The sequence below is a fragment of the Salvelinus fontinalis genome, chromosome 19, assembly GCF_029448725.1.
Source record: "Salvelinus fontinalis isolate EN_2023a chromosome 19, ASM2944872v1, whole genome shotgun sequence".
Taxonomy (NCBI): domain Eukaryota; kingdom Metazoa; phylum Chordata; class Actinopteri; order Salmoniformes; family Salmonidae; genus Salvelinus; species Salvelinus fontinalis.
In genome coordinates, this window is record NC_074683.1 from 49971195 (window position 1) to 49990323 (window position 19129).

The following is a 19129-nucleotide window of genomic DNA, read 5'->3' on the forward strand; positions in this document are numbered from 1 at the left end:
TATACAGGTGAACACAGTAACCCCCTGTAGTATATATAGGTGAACACAGTATATATAGTATATACAGGTGAACAAAGTAACCCCCTGTAGTATATACAGGTGAACACAGTAATTCCCTGTAGTATATACAGGTGAACAAAGTAACCCCCTGTAGTATATACAGGTGAACACAGTAACCCCCTGTAGTATATACAGGTGAACACAGTAACCCCCTGTAGTATATACAGGTGAACACAGTAATTCCCTGTAGTATATACAGGTGAACACAGTAACCCCCTGTAGTATATACAGGTGAACACAGTAACTCCCTGTAGTATATATAGGTGAACACAGTATATATAGTATATACAGGTGAACAAAGTAACTCCCTGTAGTATATACAGGTGAACACAGTAACCCCCTGTAGTATATACAGGTGAACACAGTAACCCCCTGTAGTATATACAGGTGAACACAGTAACCCCCTGTAGTATATACAGGTGAACACAGTATATATAGGTGAACACAGTAACTCCCTGTAGTATATACAGGTGAACACAGTAACCCCCTGTAGTATATACAGGTGAACAGAGTAACCCCCTGTAGTATATACAGATGAACACAGTATATATAGTATACACAGGTGAACACAGTAACTCCCTGTAGTATATACAGGTGAACACAGTATATATAGGTGAGCACAGTAACTCCCTGTAGTATATACAGGTGAACACAGTAACCCCCTGTAGTATATACAGGTGAACACAGTAACCCCCTGTAGTATATACAGGTGAACACAGTAACTCCCTGTAGTATATACAGGTGAACACAGTATATATAGTATATACAGGTGAACACAGTAACCCCCTGTAGTATATACAGGTGAACACAGTAACTCCCTGTAGTATATATAGGTGAACACAGTAACTCCCTGTAGTATATACAGGTGAACACAGTAACTCCCTGTAGTATCTACAGGTGAACACAGTAACCCCCTGTAGTATATACAGGTGAACACAGTAACCCCCTGTAGTATCTACAGGTGAACACAGTAACTCCCTGTAGTATATACAGGTGAACACAGTATATATAGTATTTACGGGTGAACACAGTAACCCCCTGTAGTATCTACAGGTGAACACAGTAACTCCCTGTAGTATATACAGGTGAACACAGTATATATAGTATATACAGGTGAACACAGTAACCCCCTGTAGTATATACAGGTGAACACAGTAACCCCCTGTAGTATATACAGGTGAACACAGTATATATAGTATATACAGGTGAACACAGTAACTCCCTGTAGTATATACAGGTGAACACAGTAACTCCCTGTAGTATATACAGGTGAACACAGTAACTCCCTGTAGTATATACAGGTGAACACAGTAATTCCCTGTAGTATATACAGGTGAACACAGTAACTCCCTGTAGTATATACAGGTGAACACAGTATATATAGTATATACAGGTGAACACAGTAACCCCCTGTAGTATCTACAGGTGAACACAGTAACTCCCTGTAGTATATACAGGTGAACACAGTATATATAGTATATACAGGTGAACACAGTAACCCCCTGTAGTATATACAGGTGAACACAGTAACCCCCTGTAGTATATACAGGTGAACACAGTATATATAGGTGAACACAGTAACTCCCTGTAGTATATACAGGTGAACACAGTAACTCCCTGTAGTATATACAGGTGAACACAGTAACTCCCTGTAGTATATACAGGTGAACACAGTAATTCCCTGTAGTATATACAGGTGAACACAGTATATATAGTATATACAGGTGAACACAGTAACCTCCTGTAGTATATACTGGTGAACACAGTAACTCCCTGTAGTATATACAGGTGAACACAGTAACTCACTTGTACGTCCCAAAGCCATGCATCTTCCCATCTCTCCAGTGGCCCTGGTAACGATCACTCTTGTTGAGGAGCTTGTTTGGCATTATACAGTCTCCATAGCTACAGGCACAAGAGACGAACACAGTGGTTACAACAGAACAACATCTGCCTGGTTGAACCACTCTGAACTCTGAACTCTGAACTCTGCATTAGCCAGGCTGACACTGACCCGTCCTCCAGTCCTTGTTTAAAGGTCCCCGTGAACTTTCTGCCATCTGGCCATTTCATGGTCCCTCTGTTTGAAAAGGAAGAAGACAATCTTTCAATACAGAAAAAAACGGTGTACTTTGGCCTCATTATACAATAATGCGGAATTGCATGTTAAGGATAGACCTACTAGAAAGTGTAAATAATCTAGCTAATAGAAACGCTTGGTCTTAGAACACCTTCTTCAGTTCCCTTTTTTCACTAAAGTTTTCTGTATAGTTCTCTGTAAAGTTCTCTGTAAAGTTTTCTGTAAAGTTTCCTGTAAAGTTCTCTGTAATGTTTTCTGTAAAGTTTCCTGTAAAGTTCTCTGTAACATTTTCTGTAAAGTTCTAAACCCGTCCCTCCCTTAGACTCACTTGCCGTGGGGCTTGCCAGACAGCCAGCGGCCTGAGTAGGAGGCATCCTTCAGACGGAGGTCTTTGTAGAAGATGTAGGAGGCGGTACGAGAGACAGCAGGGACCCCAGGACCGCTCCCTTCTCCGGTCAACACTGCCTCCACAGCCTGGTTAATAGCCCTTAGCCACTTAGCCTGGAGGGACAGAGGGACACAGTGGTATATCATCAACCTCAAGAGTCAGCTGTGGTTATTCTGATGTGGATATACTGGGAAAATTAGGATTATGAGGTGTGTTAACCAGACACTGGTCTGAGAGCTGTACCTTCTCCTGAGGTGAGGATGCTAGCAGAGTGAAGCTCTCCTCTGGAGTTGTCACCTTAATTCCATACCTGGGGGCAGAAGAATGACAACGTTAAATAATAGATTAGGAGATTTAAAAATAAGCTTTCTGGTGGGTGATGGTCGGATTCGCGTTTATCCTTGAAGGAATGAGCGTTACACCGAGGCCTGTACTCTGGAGCAGGATTGATTTGGAGATGGAGGGTCCGTCATGGTCTGGGGCGGTGTGTCACAGCATCATCGGACTGAGCTTGTTGTCATTGCAGGCAATCTCAACGCTGTGCGTTACAGGGAAGACATCCTCCTCCTTCATGTGGTACCCTTCCTGCAGGCTCATCCTGACATGACCCTCCAGCATGACAATGCCACCAGCCATAGTGCTCGTTCTGTGCGTGATTTCCTGCAAAACATCTGCCATTGCCAGCGAAGAGCCCAGATCTGTTGGATTGGAGGGTGAGGGCTAGGGCGATTCCCCCCAGAAGTGTCCAGGAACTTGCAGGTACCTTGGTGGAAGAGTGGGGTAAAATCTCACAGCAAGAACTGACAAATCTGGTGCAGTCCATGAGGAGGAGATGCACTGCAGTACTTAATGCAGCGGGTGGCCACACCAGATACTGACTGTTACTTTTGATTTTGTTTTTGTTCAGGGACACATTATTCTATTTCTGTTAGTCACATGTCTGTGGAGCTTGTTCAGTTTATGTCTGACAGGCTGACTACACCGCTCACGTCGCATGTGCAAGCGTTGCAAAATAAAAGTAGAAATCTATATTATTGAATTATTGCACCCACACTGCTTGCGCGCGCCAACGAGCGTCTGCATTTCCAAGGGCTAAAATAGAAGTCAGTTCTATTTCTGACGCTGATCGCACTGCAAGTCCTGCCTCTCCCATCTCCTCATTGGTTTATAGAAGCAGGTACCCACGTGCCATCTCCTCATTGGTTTATAGAAGCAAGTACCCACGTGCCATCTCCTCATTGGTTATACCCACGTGGGTGACTGAAAAACGAACGAGGTCAGTGGCGGTAATGCACCTAATTTATGAAAGTTGCCAATCGCAATATAAAGTCAAGAGAAGAAAAAGCCTGGAAGGAAGAGAGATGACTAGAAACGATTCGGTTGACCGTTTTATGTGTGAATTAATTGTCAGAGTAGAGGACCTTGTGCATTTCAGGTAAAATAACAACTCAATGTTTAAATCCCAGGACAAATTAGCTAGCAACAGCAAGCTAGCTAAATAGTACAAATTAGCTAGCTAGTGCAAGCTGGCTAGCTAAATTGCCATAAATGATTATGCTTTTCGACCTGTCCCCAAATGAATGTAATTGGTTCAGAGTTTGTTTTGATATTTTAACCTGCGAGTCGTGATCGCGTTTTGCTGTGGGGGGAACAAAATACATTTATGCACGGGCAGCCGGTTTGGGTTCCGTGTCAGTCGTTGAATCTTGTTATGTTCATACAAATATTTACACATGTTAAGTTCGCTGAAAATAAACGCAGTTGACAGTGAGAGGACGTTTCTTTTTTTTGCTGAGTTTACATTAGTTATTGATTAGTCTGGTGTTACCAGACCTCAACACCATATTCTACCTTGCTAGAAAAGGCTAGTTAGTTATTGGTTGACAGAAGGATAGCAGGTAGACTAAACTTACAGTTTGCTGTTGGCAGTGATGTCAGTGATTGGTTCCACCCAGAGAGTGGCCAGCGTGTAGACATGATGAGATGAGAACTGCAGGGAGACACAACAGTGATGTCACAGTGCAGTGGATTTCTATGTTTCACTTGTTTCAAACAAGCAGATCAAGCAGAACAAGCAGAATTCAAGCAGAATTCAAGCAGAACAAGCAGAATTCAAGCAGAACAAGTCACCACAGCTCCAACAGAGAGAGCGGTAGCCTATAGCAGTCACCACAGCTCCAACAGAGAGAGCGGTAGCCTATAGCAGTCACCACAGGTCCAACAGAGAGAGCAGTAGCCTATAGCAGTCACCACAGGTCCAACAGAGAGAGCAGTAGCCTATAGCAGTCACCACAGGTCCAACAGAGAGAGCGGTAGCCTATAGCAATCACCACAGGTCCAACAGAGAGAGCGGTAGCCTATAGCAGTCACCACAGCTCCAACAGAGAGAGCGGTAGCCTATAGCAGTCACCACAGGTCCAACAGAGAGAGCAGTAGCCTATAGCAGTCACCACAGGTCCAACAGAAAGAGCGATAGCCTATAGCAGTCACCACAGCTCCAACAGAGAGAGCAGTAGCCTATAGCAGTCACCACAGGTCCAACAGAGAGAGCAGTAGCCTATAGCAGTCACCACAGCTCCAACAGAGAGAGCAGTAGCCTATAGTAGTCACCACAGCTCCAACAGAGAGAGCAGTAGCCTATAGCAGTCACCACAGCTCCAACAGAGAGAGCAGTAGCCTATAGCAGTCACCACAGCTCCAACAGAGAGAGCAGTAGCCTATAGTAGTCACCACAGCTCCAACAGAGAGAGCGGTAGCCTATAGCAGTCACCACAGCTCCAGCAGAGAGAGCGGTAACCTATAGCAGTCACCACAGCTCCAACAGAGAGAGCAGTAGCCTATAGCAGTCACCACAGCTCCAACAGAGAGAGCAGTAGCCTATAGCAGTCACCACAGCTCCAACAGAGAGAGCGGTAGCCTATAGCAGTCACCACAGCTCCAACAGAGAGAGCGGTAGCCTATAGCAGTCACCACAGCTCCAACAGAGAGAGCGGTAGCCTATAGCAATCACCACAGGTCCAACAGAGAGAACAGTAGCCTATAGCAGTCACCACAGCTCCAACAGAGAGAGCGGTAGCCTATAGCTGTCACCACAGCTCCAACAGAGAGAGCAGTAGCCTATAGCAGTCACCACAGCTCCAACAGAGAGAGCGGTAGCCTATAGCCGTCACCACAGGTCCAACAGAGAGAGCGGTAGCCTATAGCAGTCACCACAGGTCCAACAGAGAGAGCAGTAGCCTATAGCAGTCACCACAGGTCCAACAGAGAGAGCAGTAGCCTATAGCAGTCACCACAGCTCCAACAGAGAGAGCAGTAGCCTATAGCAGTCACCACAGCTCCAACAGAGAGAGCAGTAGCCTATAGCAGTCACCACAGGTCCAACAGAGAGAGCGGTAGCCTATAGCAGTCACCACAGCTCCAACAGAGAGAGCAGTAGCCTATAGCAGTCACCACAGCTCCAACAGAGAGAGCAGTAGCCTATAGCAGTCACCACAGCTCCAACAGAGAGAGCAGTAGCCTATAGCAGTCACCACAGCTCCAACAGAGAGAGCAGTAGCCTATAGCAGTCACCACAGCTCCAACAGAGAGAGCAGTAGCCTATAGCAGTCACCACAGCTCCAGCAGAGAGAGCGGTAACCTATAGCAGTCACCACAGCTCCAACAGAGAGAGCAGTAGCCTATAGCAGTCACCACAGCTCCAACAGAGAGAGCGGTAGCCTATAGCAATCACCACAGGTCCAACAGAGAGAGCAGTAGCCTATAGCAGTCACCACAGCTCCAACAGAGAGAGCGGTAGCCTATAGCAGTCACCACAGGTCCAACAGAGAGAGCGGTAGCCTATAGCAGTCACCACAGCTCCAACAGAGAGAGCGGTAGCCTATAGCAGTCACCACAGGTCCAACAGAGAGAGCGGTAGCCTATAGCAGTCACCACAGGTCCAACAGAGAGAGCGGTAGCCTATAGCAGTCACCACAGGTCCAACAGAGAGAGCAGTAGCCTATAGCAGTCACCACAGGTCCAACAGAGAGAGCAGTAGCCTATAGCAGTCACCACAGCTCCAACAGAGAGAGCAGTAGCCTATAGCAGTCACCACAGCTCCAACAGAGAGAGCAGTAGCCTATAGCAGTCACCACAGCTCCAACAGAGAGAGCAGTAGCCTTTAGCAGTCACCACAGGTCCAACAGAGAGAGCGGTAGCCTATAGCAGTCACCACAGCTCCAACAGAGAGAGCGGTAGCCTATAGCAGTCACCACAGGTCCAACAGAGAGAGCAGTAGCCTATAGCAGTCACCACAGCTCCAACAGAGAGAGCGGTAGCCTATAGCAGTCACCACAACTCCAACAGAGAGAGCGGTAGCCTATAGCAGTCACCACAGCTGCAACAGAGAGAGCAGTAGCCTATAGCAGTCACCACAGCTCCAAGAGAGAGAGAGAGCGGTAGCCTATAGCAGTTACCACAGCTGCAACAGAGAGAGCAGTAGCCTATAGCAGTCACCACAGCTCCAACAGAGAGAGCAGTAGCCTATAGCAGTCACCACAGGTCCAACAGAGAGAGCAGTAGCCTATAGCAGTCACCACAGGTCCAACAGAGAGAGCAGTAGCCTATAGCAGTCACCACAGGTCCAACAGAGAGAGCGGTAGCCTATAGCAGTCACCACAGCTCCAACAGAGAGAGCAGTAGCCTATAGCAGTCACCACAGTTCCAACAGAGAGAGCGGTAGCCTATAGCAGTCACCACAGCTCCAACAGAGAGAGCGGTAGCCTATAGCAGTCACCACAGCTCCAACAGAGAGAGCAGTAGCCTAAACAGTCACCACAGTTCCAACAGAGAGAGCGGTAGCCTATAGCAGTCACCACAGCTCCAACAGAGAGAGCAGTAGCCTATAGCAGTCACCACAGGTCCAACAGAGAGAGCGGTAGCCTATAGCAGTCACCACAGCTCCAACAGAGAGAGCAGTAGCCTAACACAGTCACCACAGTTCCAACAGAGAGAGCGGAAGCCTATAGCAGTCACCACAGATCCAACAGAGAGAGCGGTAGCCTATAGCAGTCACCACAGCTCCAACAGAGAGAGCGGTAGCCTATAGCAGTCACCAAAGCTCCAACAGAGAGAGCGGTAGCCTATAGCAGTCACCACAGCTCCAACAGAGAGAGCGGTAGCCTATAGCAGTCACCACAGCTCCAACAGAGAGAGCGGTAGCCTATAGCAGTCACCACAGCTCCAACAGAGAGAGCAGTAGCCTATAGCAGTCACCACAGGTCCAACAGAGAGAGTAGTAGCCTATAGCAGTCACCACAGCTCCAACAGAGAGCGCGGTAGCCTATAGCAGTCACCACAGCTCCAACAGAGAGAGCAGTAGCCTATAGCAGTCACCACAGGTCCAACAGAGAGAGCGGTAGCCTATAGCAGTCACCACAACTCCAACAGAGAGAGCGGTAGCCTATAGCAGTCACCACAGCTGCAACAGAGAGAGCAGTAGCCTATAGCAGTCACCACAGGTCCAACAGAGAGAGCAGTAGCCTATAGCAGTCACCACAGGTCCAACAGAGAGAGCGGTAGCCTATAGCAGTCACCACAGGTCCAACAGAGTGAGCAGTAGCCTATAGCAGTCACCACAGCTCCAAGAGAGAGAGAGCGGTAGCCTATAGCAGTTACCACAGCTGCAACAGAGAGAGCAGTAGCCTATAGCAGTCACCACAGCTCCAACAGAGAGAGCGGTAGCCTATAGCAGTCACCACAGGTCCAACAGAGAGAGCGGTAGCCTATAGCAGTCACCACAGGTCCAACAGAGAGAGCGGTAGCCTATAGCAGTCACCACAGCTCCAACAGAGAGAGCGGTAGCCTATAGCAGTCACCACAGGTCCAACAGAGAGAGCGGTAGCCTATAGCAGTCACCACACCTCCAACAGAGAGAGCAGTAGCCTATAGCAGTCACCACAGGTCCAACAGAGAGAGCGGTAGCCTATAGCAGTCACCACAACTCCAACAGAGAGAGCGGTAGCCTATAGCAGTCACCACAACTCCAACAGAGAGAGCGGTAGCCTATAGCAGTCACCACAGCTCCAACAGAGAGAGCGGTAGCCTATAGCAGTCACCACAGCTCCAACAGAGAGAGCAGTAGCCTATAGCAGTTACCACAGCTCCAACAGAGAGAGCGGTAGCCTATAGCAGTCACCCCAGCTCCAACATAGAGAGCAGTAGCCTATAGCAGTCACCACAGGTCCAACAGAGAGAGCAGTAGCCTATAGCAGTCACCACAGGTCCAACAGAGAGAGCAGTAGCCTATAGCAGTCACCACAGGTCCAACAGAGAGAGCAGTAGCCTATAGCAGTCACCACATGTCCAACAGAGAGAGCGGTAGCCTATAGCAGTCACCCCAGCTCCAACATAGAGAGCAGTAGCCTATAGCAGTCACCACAGTTCCAACAGAGAGAGCAGTAGCCTATAGCAGTCACCACAGGTCCAACAGAGAGAGCAGTAGCCAATAGCAGTCACCACAGCTCCAACAGAGAGAGCAGTAGCCTATGGCAGTCACCACAGGTCCAACAGAGGCAATTCATCAACTATCAAAACCAGAATAAAGGACAACAGTGTTCATTGAAAAGGACCTTCTCAAAGGAGAGTGGTGCAACGTGACAGCCAGGTTACAGCAGGGTCACATTAACACTGTAAGTCACTACCGATAAGGCTCTGTGCTGTGTAAATACAACAGGAGGACAAAGCCTGAGCTGGTGCAAAGCTCCTAACTAAGGCCATTGTTCCACAATCACACCCAAAACAGACATACAGGCAGCCAAGGACAGCCCCTGGCCTGGGAGTCTCAGTTCAGGAGCTTGGGAAATGTATGACAAGCTTTCTAAAGCCAAGCCATAAGGACCCAGGAAATACAGTACCTGGACAGGTTAAATCCCAAGACAACAGCAGACAGTGTATACTTACAAAGCTCTTAGAGGGGATGGTACCCTGACGGAAATAAAGACACAATATCAGCCTTATAGAATCAAATCTTACCAACGCTTTCATTGGTTTCAATATTCCCTTACCAACTCTTTCATTGGTTTCAATAATTCCCTACCTACTTTCATTAGTTTCAATAGTTCCTTACCAACTCTTTCATTGGTTTCAATATTCCCTTACCAACTCTTTCATTGGTTTCAATAATTCCCTACCTACTTTCACTGGTTTCAATAGCCCCTTACCAACTCTTTCATTGGTTTCAATAATTCCCTACCTACTTTCATTAGTTTCAATAGTTCCTTACCAACTCTTTCATTGGTTTCAATAGTTCCTTACCAACTCTTTCATTGGTTTCAATATTCCCTAACCAACTCTTTCATTGGTTTCAATATTCCCTTACCAACTCTTTCATTGGTTTCAATAATCCCTTACCAACTCTTTCATTGGTTTCAATATTCCCTTACCAACTCTTTCATTGGTTTCAATAATCCCTTACCAACTCTTTCATTGGTTTCAATATTCCCTTACCAACTCTTTCATTGGTTTCAATATTCCCTTACCAACTCTTACATTGGTTTCAATATTTCCTTACCAACTCTTTCATTGGTTTCAATAGTTCCTTACCAACTCTTTCATTGGTTTCAATATTTCCTTACCAACTCTTACATTGGTTTCAATATTCCCTTACCAACTCTTACATTGGTTTCAATATTCCCTTACCAACTCTTACATTAGTTTCAATATTCCCTCACCAACGCTTTCATTGGTTTCAATATTCCCTTACCAACTCTTTCATTAGTTTCAATAGTCCCTTACCAACTCTTTCATTGGTTTCAATATTCCCTTACCAACTCTTTCATTGGTTTCAATAGTTCCTTACCAGCTATTTCATTGGTTTCAATGGCTGTTTAGTAAAGACCTTTGCGGACTATGATTTTAGCCATCTTATACCACGATTTTACCGTCCCAGACAATAATCACCAGTTAAGTGAGACAGGGTCTAGGTCTGCTGATTCAGTACCACTACGTCTTGGCTGGTTCAGTGTAACAGGGTCTATGTCTGCTGATTCAGTACCAATACGTCTTGGCTGGTTCAGTGTAACAGGGTCTAGGTCTGTTGATTCAGTACCACTATGTCTTGGCTGGTTCAGTGTGACAGGGTCTAGGTCTGCTGATTCAGTACCACTATGTCTTGGCTGGTTCAGTGTAACAGGGTCTAGGTCTGCTGATTCAGTACCACTACGTCTTGGCTGGTTCAGTGAGACAGGGTCTAGGTCTGCTGGTTCAGTACCACTACGTCTTGGCTGGTTCAGTGTAACAGGGTCTAGGTCTGCTGATTCAGTACCACTACGTCTTGGCTGGTTCAGTGTGACAGGGTCTAGGTCTGCTGATTCAGTACCATTACGTCTCTGCTGGTTCAGTGAGACAGGGTCTAGGTCTGCTGGTTCAGTGAGACAGGGTCTAGGTCTGCTGATTCAGTACCACTACGTCTTGGCTGGTTCAGTGAGACAGGGTCTAGGTCTGCTGATTCAGTACCACTATGTCTTGGCTGGTTCAGTGTGACAGGGTCTAGGTCTGCTGATTCAGTACCACTACGTCTTGGCTGGTTCAGTGTAACAGGGTCTAGGTCTGCTGATTCAGTACCACTACGTCTTGGCTGGTTAAGTGTAACAGGGTCTAGGTCTGCTGGTTCAGTACCACTACGTCTTGGCTGGTTCAGTGTAACAGGGTCTAGGTCTGCTGATTCAGTACCCCTACGTCTTGGCTGGTTCAGTGTGACAGGGTCTAGTTCTGCTGATTCAGTACCACTATGTCTTGGCTCCTCGTTCAGTGAGACAGGGTCTAGGTCTGTTGATTCAGTACCACTATGTCTTGGCTCCTCGTTCAGTGAGACAGGGTCTAGGTCTGTTGATTCAGTACCACTATGTCTTGGCTCCTCGTTCAGTGAGACAGGGTCTAGGTCTGTTGATTCAGTACCACTATGTCTTGGCTGGTTCAGTGTGACAGGGTCTAGGTCTGTTGATTCAGTACCACTACGTCTTGGCTAGTTCAGTGTGACAGGGTCTAGGTCTGCTGATTCAGTACCACTACGTCTTGGCTGGTTCAGTGTAACAGGGTCTAGGTCTGCTGATTCAGTACCACAACGTCTTGGCTGGTTCAGTGTAACAGGGTCTAGGTATGCTGGTTCAGTGAGACAGGGTCTAGGTCTGCTGGTTCAGTACCACTACGTCTTGGCTGGTTCAGTATAACAGGGTCTAGGTCTGCTGGTTCAGTACCACTACGTCTTGGCTGGTTCAGTGAGACAGGGTCTAGGTCTGCTGGTTCAGTACCACTACGTCTTGGCTGGTTCAGTGAGACAGGGTCTAGGTCTGCTGGTTCAGTACCACTACGTCTTGGCTAGTTCAGCGTGACAGGGTCTAGGTCTGCTGATTCAGTACCATTACGTCTTGGCTGGTTCAGTGAGACAGGGTCTAGGTCTGCTGATTCAGTACCACTACGTCTTGGCTGGTTCAGTGTGACAGGGTCTAGGTCTGCTGATTCAGTACCATTACGTCTTGGCTGGTTCAGTGAGACAGGGTCTAGGTCTGCTGGTTCAGTACCCCTACGTCTTGGCTGGTTCAGTGTAACAGGGTCTAGGTCTGCTGATTCAGTACCACTACGTCTTGGCTGGTTCAGCGTAACAGGGTCTAGGTCTGCTGGTTCAGTACCACTACGTCTTGGCTGGTTCAGTGTGACAGGGTCTAGGTCTGCTGATTCAGTACCACTACGTCTTGGCTGGTTCAGTGTAACAGGGTCTATGTCTGCTGATTCAGTACCACTACGTCTTGGCTGGTTCAGTGAGACAGGGTCTAGGTCTGCTGGTTCAGTGAGACAGGGTCTAGGTCTGCTGGTTCAGTGTGACAGGGTCTAGGTCTGCTGATTCAGTACCACTACGTCTTGGCTGGTTAAGTGTAACAGGGTCTAGGTCTGCTGGTTCAGTACCACTACGTCTTGGCTGGTTCAGTGTAACAGGGTCTAGGTCTGCTGATTCAGTACCCCTACGTCTTGGCTGGTTCAGTGTGACAGGGTCTAGGTCTGCTGATTCAGTACCACTATGTCTTGGCTCCTCGTTCAGTGAGACAGGGTCTAGGTCTGTTGATTCAGTACCACTATGTCTTGGCTCCTCGTTCAGTGAGACAGGGTCTAGGTCTGTTGATTCAGTACCACTATGTCTTGGCTCCTCGTTCAGTGAGACAGGGTCTAGGTCTGTTGATTCAGTACCACTATGTCTTGGCTGGTTCAGTGTGACAGGGTCTAGGTCTGTTGATTCAGTACCACTACGTCTTGGCTAGTTCAGTGTGACAGGGTCTAGGTCTGCTGATTCAGTACCACTACGTCTTGGCTGGTTCAGTGTAACAGGGTCTAGGTCTGCTGATTCAGTACCACAACGTCTTGGCTGGTTCAGTGTAACAGGGTCTAGGTCTGCTGGTTCAGTACCACTACGTCTTGGCTGGTTCAGTGAGACAGGGTCTAGGTCTGCTGGTTCAGTGAGACAGGGTCTAGGTCTGCTGATTCAGTACCACTATGTCTTGGCTCCTCGTTCAGTGAGACAGGGTCTAGGTCTGTTGATTCAGTACCACTATGTCTTGGCTCCTCGTTCAGTGAGACAGGGTCTAGGTCTGTTGATTCAGTACCACTATGTCTTGGCTCCTCGTTCAGTGAGACAGGGTCTAGGTCTGTTGATTCAGTACCACTATGTCTTGGCTGGTTCAGTGTGACAGGGTCTAGGTCTGTTGATTCAGTACCACTACGTCTTGGCTAGTTCAGTGTGACAGGGTCTAGGTCTGCTGGTTCAGTGAGACAGGGTCTAGGTCTGCTGATTCAGTACCACTACGTCTTGGCTAGTTCAGTGTAACAGGGTCTAGGTCTGCTGATTCAGTACCACTACGTCTTGGCTGGTTCAGTGTAACAGGGTCTAGGTCTGCTGATTCAGTACCACAACGTCTTGGCTGGTTCAGTGTAACAGGGTCTAGGTCTGCTGGTTCAGTACCACTACGTCTTGGCTGGTTCAGTGAGACAGGGTCTAGGTCTGCTGGTTCAGTGAGACAGGGTCTAGGTCTGCTGGTTCAGTACCACTACGTCTTGGCTGGTTCAGTATAACAGGGTCTAGGTCTGCTGGTTCAGTACCACTACGTCTTGGCTGGTTCAGTGAGACAGGGTCTAGGTCTGCTGGTTCAGTACCACTACGTCTTGGCTAGTTCAGCGTGACAGGGTCTAGGTCTGCTGATTCAGTACCATTACGTCTTGGCTGGTTCAGTGAGACAGGGTCTAGGTCTGCTGATTCAGTACCACTACGTCTTGGCTGGTTCAGTGTGACAGGGTCTAGGTCTGCTGATTCAGTACCATTACGTCTTGGCTGGTTCAGTGAGACAGGGTCTAGGTCTGCTGGTTCAGTACCCCTACGTCTTGGCTGGTTCAGTGTAACAGGGTCTAGGTCTGCTGATTCAGTACCACTACGTCTTGGCTGGTTCAGTGTAACAGGGTCTAGGTCTGCTGGTTCAGTACCACTACGTCTTGGCTGGTTCAGTGTGACAGGGTCTAGGTCTGCTGATTCAGTACCACTACGTCTTGGCTGGTTCAGTGTAACAGGGTCTATGTCTGCTGATTCAGTACCACTACGTCTTGGCTGGTTCAGTGAGACAGGGTCTAGGTCTGCTGGTTCAGTACCACTACGTCTTGGCTGGTTCAGCGTAACAGGGTCTAGGTCTGCTGATTCAGTACCACTACGTCTTGGCTGGTTCAGTGTAACAGGGTCTAGGTCTGCTGGTTCAGTGTGACAGGGTCTAGGTCTGCTGATTCAGTACCACTATGTCTTGGCTGGTTCAGTGAGACAGGGTCTAGGTCTGCTGGTTCAGTACCACTTCGTCTTGGCTGATTCAGTGAAACAGGGTCTAGGTCTGCTGGTTCAGTGTAACAGGGTCTAGGTCTGCTGGTTCAGTACCACTACGTCTTGGCTGGTTCAGTGTAACAGGGTCTAGGTCTGCTGGTTCAGTGTAACAGGGTCTAGGTCTGCTGGTTCAGTACCACTACGTCTTGGCTGGTTCAGTATAACAGGGTCTAGGTCTGCTGGTTCAGTACCACTACGTCTTGGCTGGTTCAGTATAACAGGGTCTAGGTCTGCTGGTTCAGTACCACTACGTCTTGGCTGGTTCAGTGTAACAGGGTCTAGGTCTGCTGGTTCAGTACCACTACATGTGGTTGTAGGCTCCAACAAAGTACTGGCAGTGTCAGAATGTTTTAGCCTTTATCGTGTAGTGTGGCTGGTGTTATGAGCCGATCCCGGTGACTAACCAATAGGAACACGGCCGTACCTGAGTATGCACACAATAATACAACTATTGTGAATAGTCAAATTTATATTAATAGTTTGATTTAAACATTTAAACGTTTTAGAAGATAATGATTTCCTTTATAATCTTGATTACATGACACATTTGAAATCTAGGTAAAATGATTGGACTTTGATAAATGCACAAAATCGTCAATCAAAAATAAACGCTCTACCATTGCGACCCATTTATCTTTGGGGAGTTCGGACATAAACATTTTCCATGTGAAAACTATTTCGAAGAAGTTTTTTCCCGAACTCACTTCCCTCCTGCCTGCGATGTGGCCTACGTCGTCTCACATCAAACCGCTGCGGTCGATGTGGCCTACGTCAACTGACGTAGCCTCGCAAGCCAATCGTAGAATGTGACGACGAAACTGAAGCAAATCGTACAATCTGGCCAGGTTGATATCAATATTTGAATCCGGTAACATGGCACAGTGTGTGACGTGATAATCGTAACAGATTAGTCTGTGTGCCACCCAGCCCTTCACTAGTCTTATTGATGTTGATGTGTGACTACTGTTTAGAGATTAGGGTTCCCGTAGACACTTACCTGAGCATGAATCAGAGCATCGTTAAACAGGATGAACCAGTTAACGGAGAACCTCCCGGCGTTCTGGAGGGTCAGGCTTTTGTTGCTGCTGTCATACACCAGCCTCCGCTGGGGCTTACGGAGGACATCCTGAGAGCAGAGAACACAGTAGTACTGTATTTACAGAGTAACTTATTCTCTACACAGCAGCCTGGGGCTTACGGAGGACATCCTGGGAGCAGAGAACACAGTAGTACTGTATTTACAGAGTAACTTATTCTCTACACAGCAGCCTGGGGCTTACGGAGGACATCCTGGGAGCAGAGCAGAGAACACAGTAGTACTGTATTTACAGAGTAACTTATTCTCTACACAGCAGCCTGGGGCTTACGGAGGACATCCTGGGAGCAGAGCAGAGAACACAGTAGTACTGTATTTACAGAGTAACTTATTCTCTACACACCAGACTGAGGCTTCTGGAGGACATCCTGCTGACTAGCAGAGTTGACCAAACACAGTAGAAACACATCTGAGACCAGGCTAACAGTATTAGATCTATAGACAGGATAACTAGTGGGATCTACAGACAGGATAACTAGTGATATCTATAGTAGACAGGATAACTAGTGATATCTATAGACAGGATAACTAGTGGGATCTACAGACAGGATAACTAGTGGGATCTACAGACAGGATAACTAGTGGGATCTACAGACAGGATAACTAGTGGGATCTATAGACAGGATAACTAGTGGGATCTATAGACAGGATAACTAGTGGGATCTATAGACAGGATAACTAGTGGAATCTATAGACAGGTTAACTAGTGGGATCTACAGACAGGATAACTAGTGGGATCTACAGACAGGATAACTAGTGGGATCTACAGACAGGATAACTAGTGGGATCTATAGACAGGATAACTAGTGGGATCTACAGACAGGATAACTAGTGGGATCTACAGACAGGATAACTAGTGGGATCTACAGACAGGATAACTAGTGGGATCTACAGACAGGATAACTAGTGGGATCTATAGTAGACAGGATAACTAGTGGGATCTATAGACAGGATAACTAGTGGGATCTATAGACAGGATAACTAGTGATATCTATAGACAGGATAACTAGTGAAATCTATAGTAGACAGGATAACTAGTGGGATCTATAGACAGGATAACTAGTGGGATCTACAGACAGGATAACTAGTGGGATCTACAGACAGGATAACTAGTGGGATCTACAGACAGGATAACTAGTGGGATCTACAGACAGGATAACTAGTGGGATATACAGACAGGATAACTAGTGCTAGAGATCGTTGGGGCGGCAGGTAGCCTAGTGAGATCTATAGTAGACAGGGCCAGTAACCGAAAGGTTGCTGGATCGAATCCCGAGCTGACAAGGTAAAAATCTGTTGTTCTGCCCCTGAACAAGGCAGTTAACCCACTGTTCCTAGGCCGTCATTGTAAATAAGAATTTGTTCTCAACTGACTTGCTAAGTTAAATAAAAGGTTAAATAATTTATTTATTTAATCGTTCAATATTTCGTGATAATTCACCAATAACATGTCTACGGTTCTATAGTCTTGCATTATCATACACCCAAGTCTCATCGGGAACCCCGGAAATCAACGTTCAGTAAAACGGCTAGTGCTCTTCCATTATAGTACTGGAGATGTCTCAATAATGTATTGATAGTTAATGGACCCACAACAAAATGAGTCTATGATTGTGTATTATCTGTGACAGGACCACTCTACTCACAGTAGTTTTCCCAGAATATGTCCTCCAGAACTGGTTCGTTGTCTCTGCCTCCTTCCTCTTCCTCCTCAGGCTGAGAGACAGTTCCTCATACCTGGAGCAGCCCTCCTGCAGCCTCTGGTATTCCACTGTACTCTGAGATTACCAGGAGAAAGGCTTTAAAATGTAAGTGATCGATTGATTGAGAAGACAAGAGAAGTGAAGCGAAGAGAAAGATACAGTGACAAAATTCCCACAAAGACTTTAGAACCCGCTAGAAGTATTGATAGATGGAATGTACGTACCACATCGAAACAGGTGGCCAGTTTGAGCAGCAGCCGGGCGTACTCATGGATGTGTTGTATAGGAGAATAAAACAGCATCGCCAACAGGTCAAACAGAGGAACCTTGTCTTCACTGGACTCTGACAGCTGACGCAAAACCTCCAACTTCTTACCAAAACACTCCCTGGAGAGGACATAAGGGAAGTTGTATCAGGAATGTGAATGTAGTCTATTATAAAAACTCAGCTTAAAAAAAAATGTAACGTCCTCTCACTGTCAACTGCGTTTATTTTCAGCAAAAACTTATTATGTGTAAATATTTGTATGAACATAACAAGATTCAACAACTGAGACATAAACTGAACAAGTTCCACAGACATGTGACTAACAGAAATGGAATAATGTGTCCCTGAACAAAGGGGGGGTCAAATTCAAAAGTAACAGTCAGTATCTGGTGTGGCCACCAGCTGCATTAAGTACTGCAGTGCATCTCCTCCTCATGGACTGCACCAGATTTGCCAGTTCTTGCTGTGAGATGTTACCCCACTCTTCCACCAAGGCACCTGCAAGCTCCCGGACATTTCTGGGGGGGAATGGCCCTAGACCTCACCCTCTGATCCAACAGGTCCCAGACGTGCTCAATGGGTTGAGATCCGGGCTCTTCGCTGGCCTTGGCAGAACACTGACATTCCTGTCTTGCAGGAAATCACGCACAGAACGAGCAGTATGGCTGATGGCATTGTCATGCTGGAGGGTCATGTCAGGATGAGCCTGCAGGAAGGGTACCACATGAGGGAGGAGGATGTCTTCCCTGTAACGCACAGCGTTGAGATTGCCTGCAATGACAAGCTCAGTCCGATGATGCTGTGACACACCGCCCCAGACCATGACGGACCCTCCACCTCCAAATCGATCTCGCTCCAGAGTACAGGCCTCGGTGTAACCCTCATTCATTTAACGATAAATGCGAATCCGACCATCACCCCCGGTGAGACAAAACCGCGACTCGTCAATGAAGAGCACTCTTTGCCAGTCTTGTCTGGTCCATCGACGGTGGGTTTGTGCCCGTAGGCGACGTTGTTGCCGGTAATGTCTGGTGAGGACCTGCCTTACCAACAGGCCTACAAGCCCTCAGTCCAGCCTCTCTCAGCCTATAGGGGACAGTCTGAGCACTGATGGAGGGATTGTGCGTTCCTGGTGTAACTCGGGCCCGTTGGTCGTTTCTTTTTTGCTGAGTTTATGTGGTAGAGAGTTCAGGTTGCCATTTCTGTTTTAAATATTTTGATATTCACTGTGAGCAATAAGGCTGTACCCACATTAAGTTACAGTTTAACAGTGGCCAAGTAGGATACTCTGGTTATTTGATCATAATGTAGGCCTACCAGAGTGGCCTATCAGAGTGGCCGACCAGATTGGCCTACCATCAAAAACAATGGAGAAAATGCATCCCAGAACATTTTAACATGTAAATAGCTGTTCTATCATTCAGCCTACAGTAGCACCCAAAATGTGGTGTTCAATGTAAGCCTACATTCCATGAGAAATGAACACACAGGGCTTAAGACAACAAAAAAAACTCTTTACCTGACTCACTTTTCAAAGTTTTGTGCTCTTGTAGGAAGCAACCGCTCCCCCATTGTTGACTACAGATGATCTATAACTGGGATAATAACTCACTAACTAGCAAAGAATAGGAACAACATGTTCACGCTTGG

General features: G+C 47.0%; 1 protein-coding gene across 3 annotated transcripts in view; it reads right to left on the reverse strand.

Annotated features, from left to right (window-relative positions):
* The window catches only part of als2a (alsin Rho guanine nucleotide exchange factor ALS2 a), a 127877-nt gene that overhangs the window by 41628 nt on the left and 67120 nt on the right, over nucleotides 1–19129 (reverse strand). For 2 of the 3 annotated variants that reach the window (XM_055871887.1, XM_055871889.1), the window contains exons 14-22: nucleotides 17436–17598; nucleotides 17155–17286; nucleotides 15410–15538; nucleotides 9468–9491; nucleotides 4442–4518; nucleotides 2772–2838; nucleotides 2469–2641; nucleotides 2075–2140; nucleotides 1867–1965 (exon numbers count right to left, since the gene is read on the reverse strand). In XM_055871887.1, coding sequence (XP_055727862.1) covers nucleotides 1867–1965; nucleotides 2075–2140; nucleotides 2469–2641; nucleotides 2772–2838; nucleotides 4442–4518; nucleotides 9468–9491; nucleotides 15410–15538; nucleotides 17155–17286; nucleotides 17436–17598 — 930 coding nt within the window. The remainder of the gene's footprint in view (nucleotides 1–1866; nucleotides 1966–2074; nucleotides 2141–2468; nucleotides 2642–2771; nucleotides 2839–4441; nucleotides 4519–9467; nucleotides 9492–15409; nucleotides 15539–17154; nucleotides 17287–17435; nucleotides 17599–19129) is intronic. The other variant, XM_055871888.1, reaches the window with a different exon arrangement.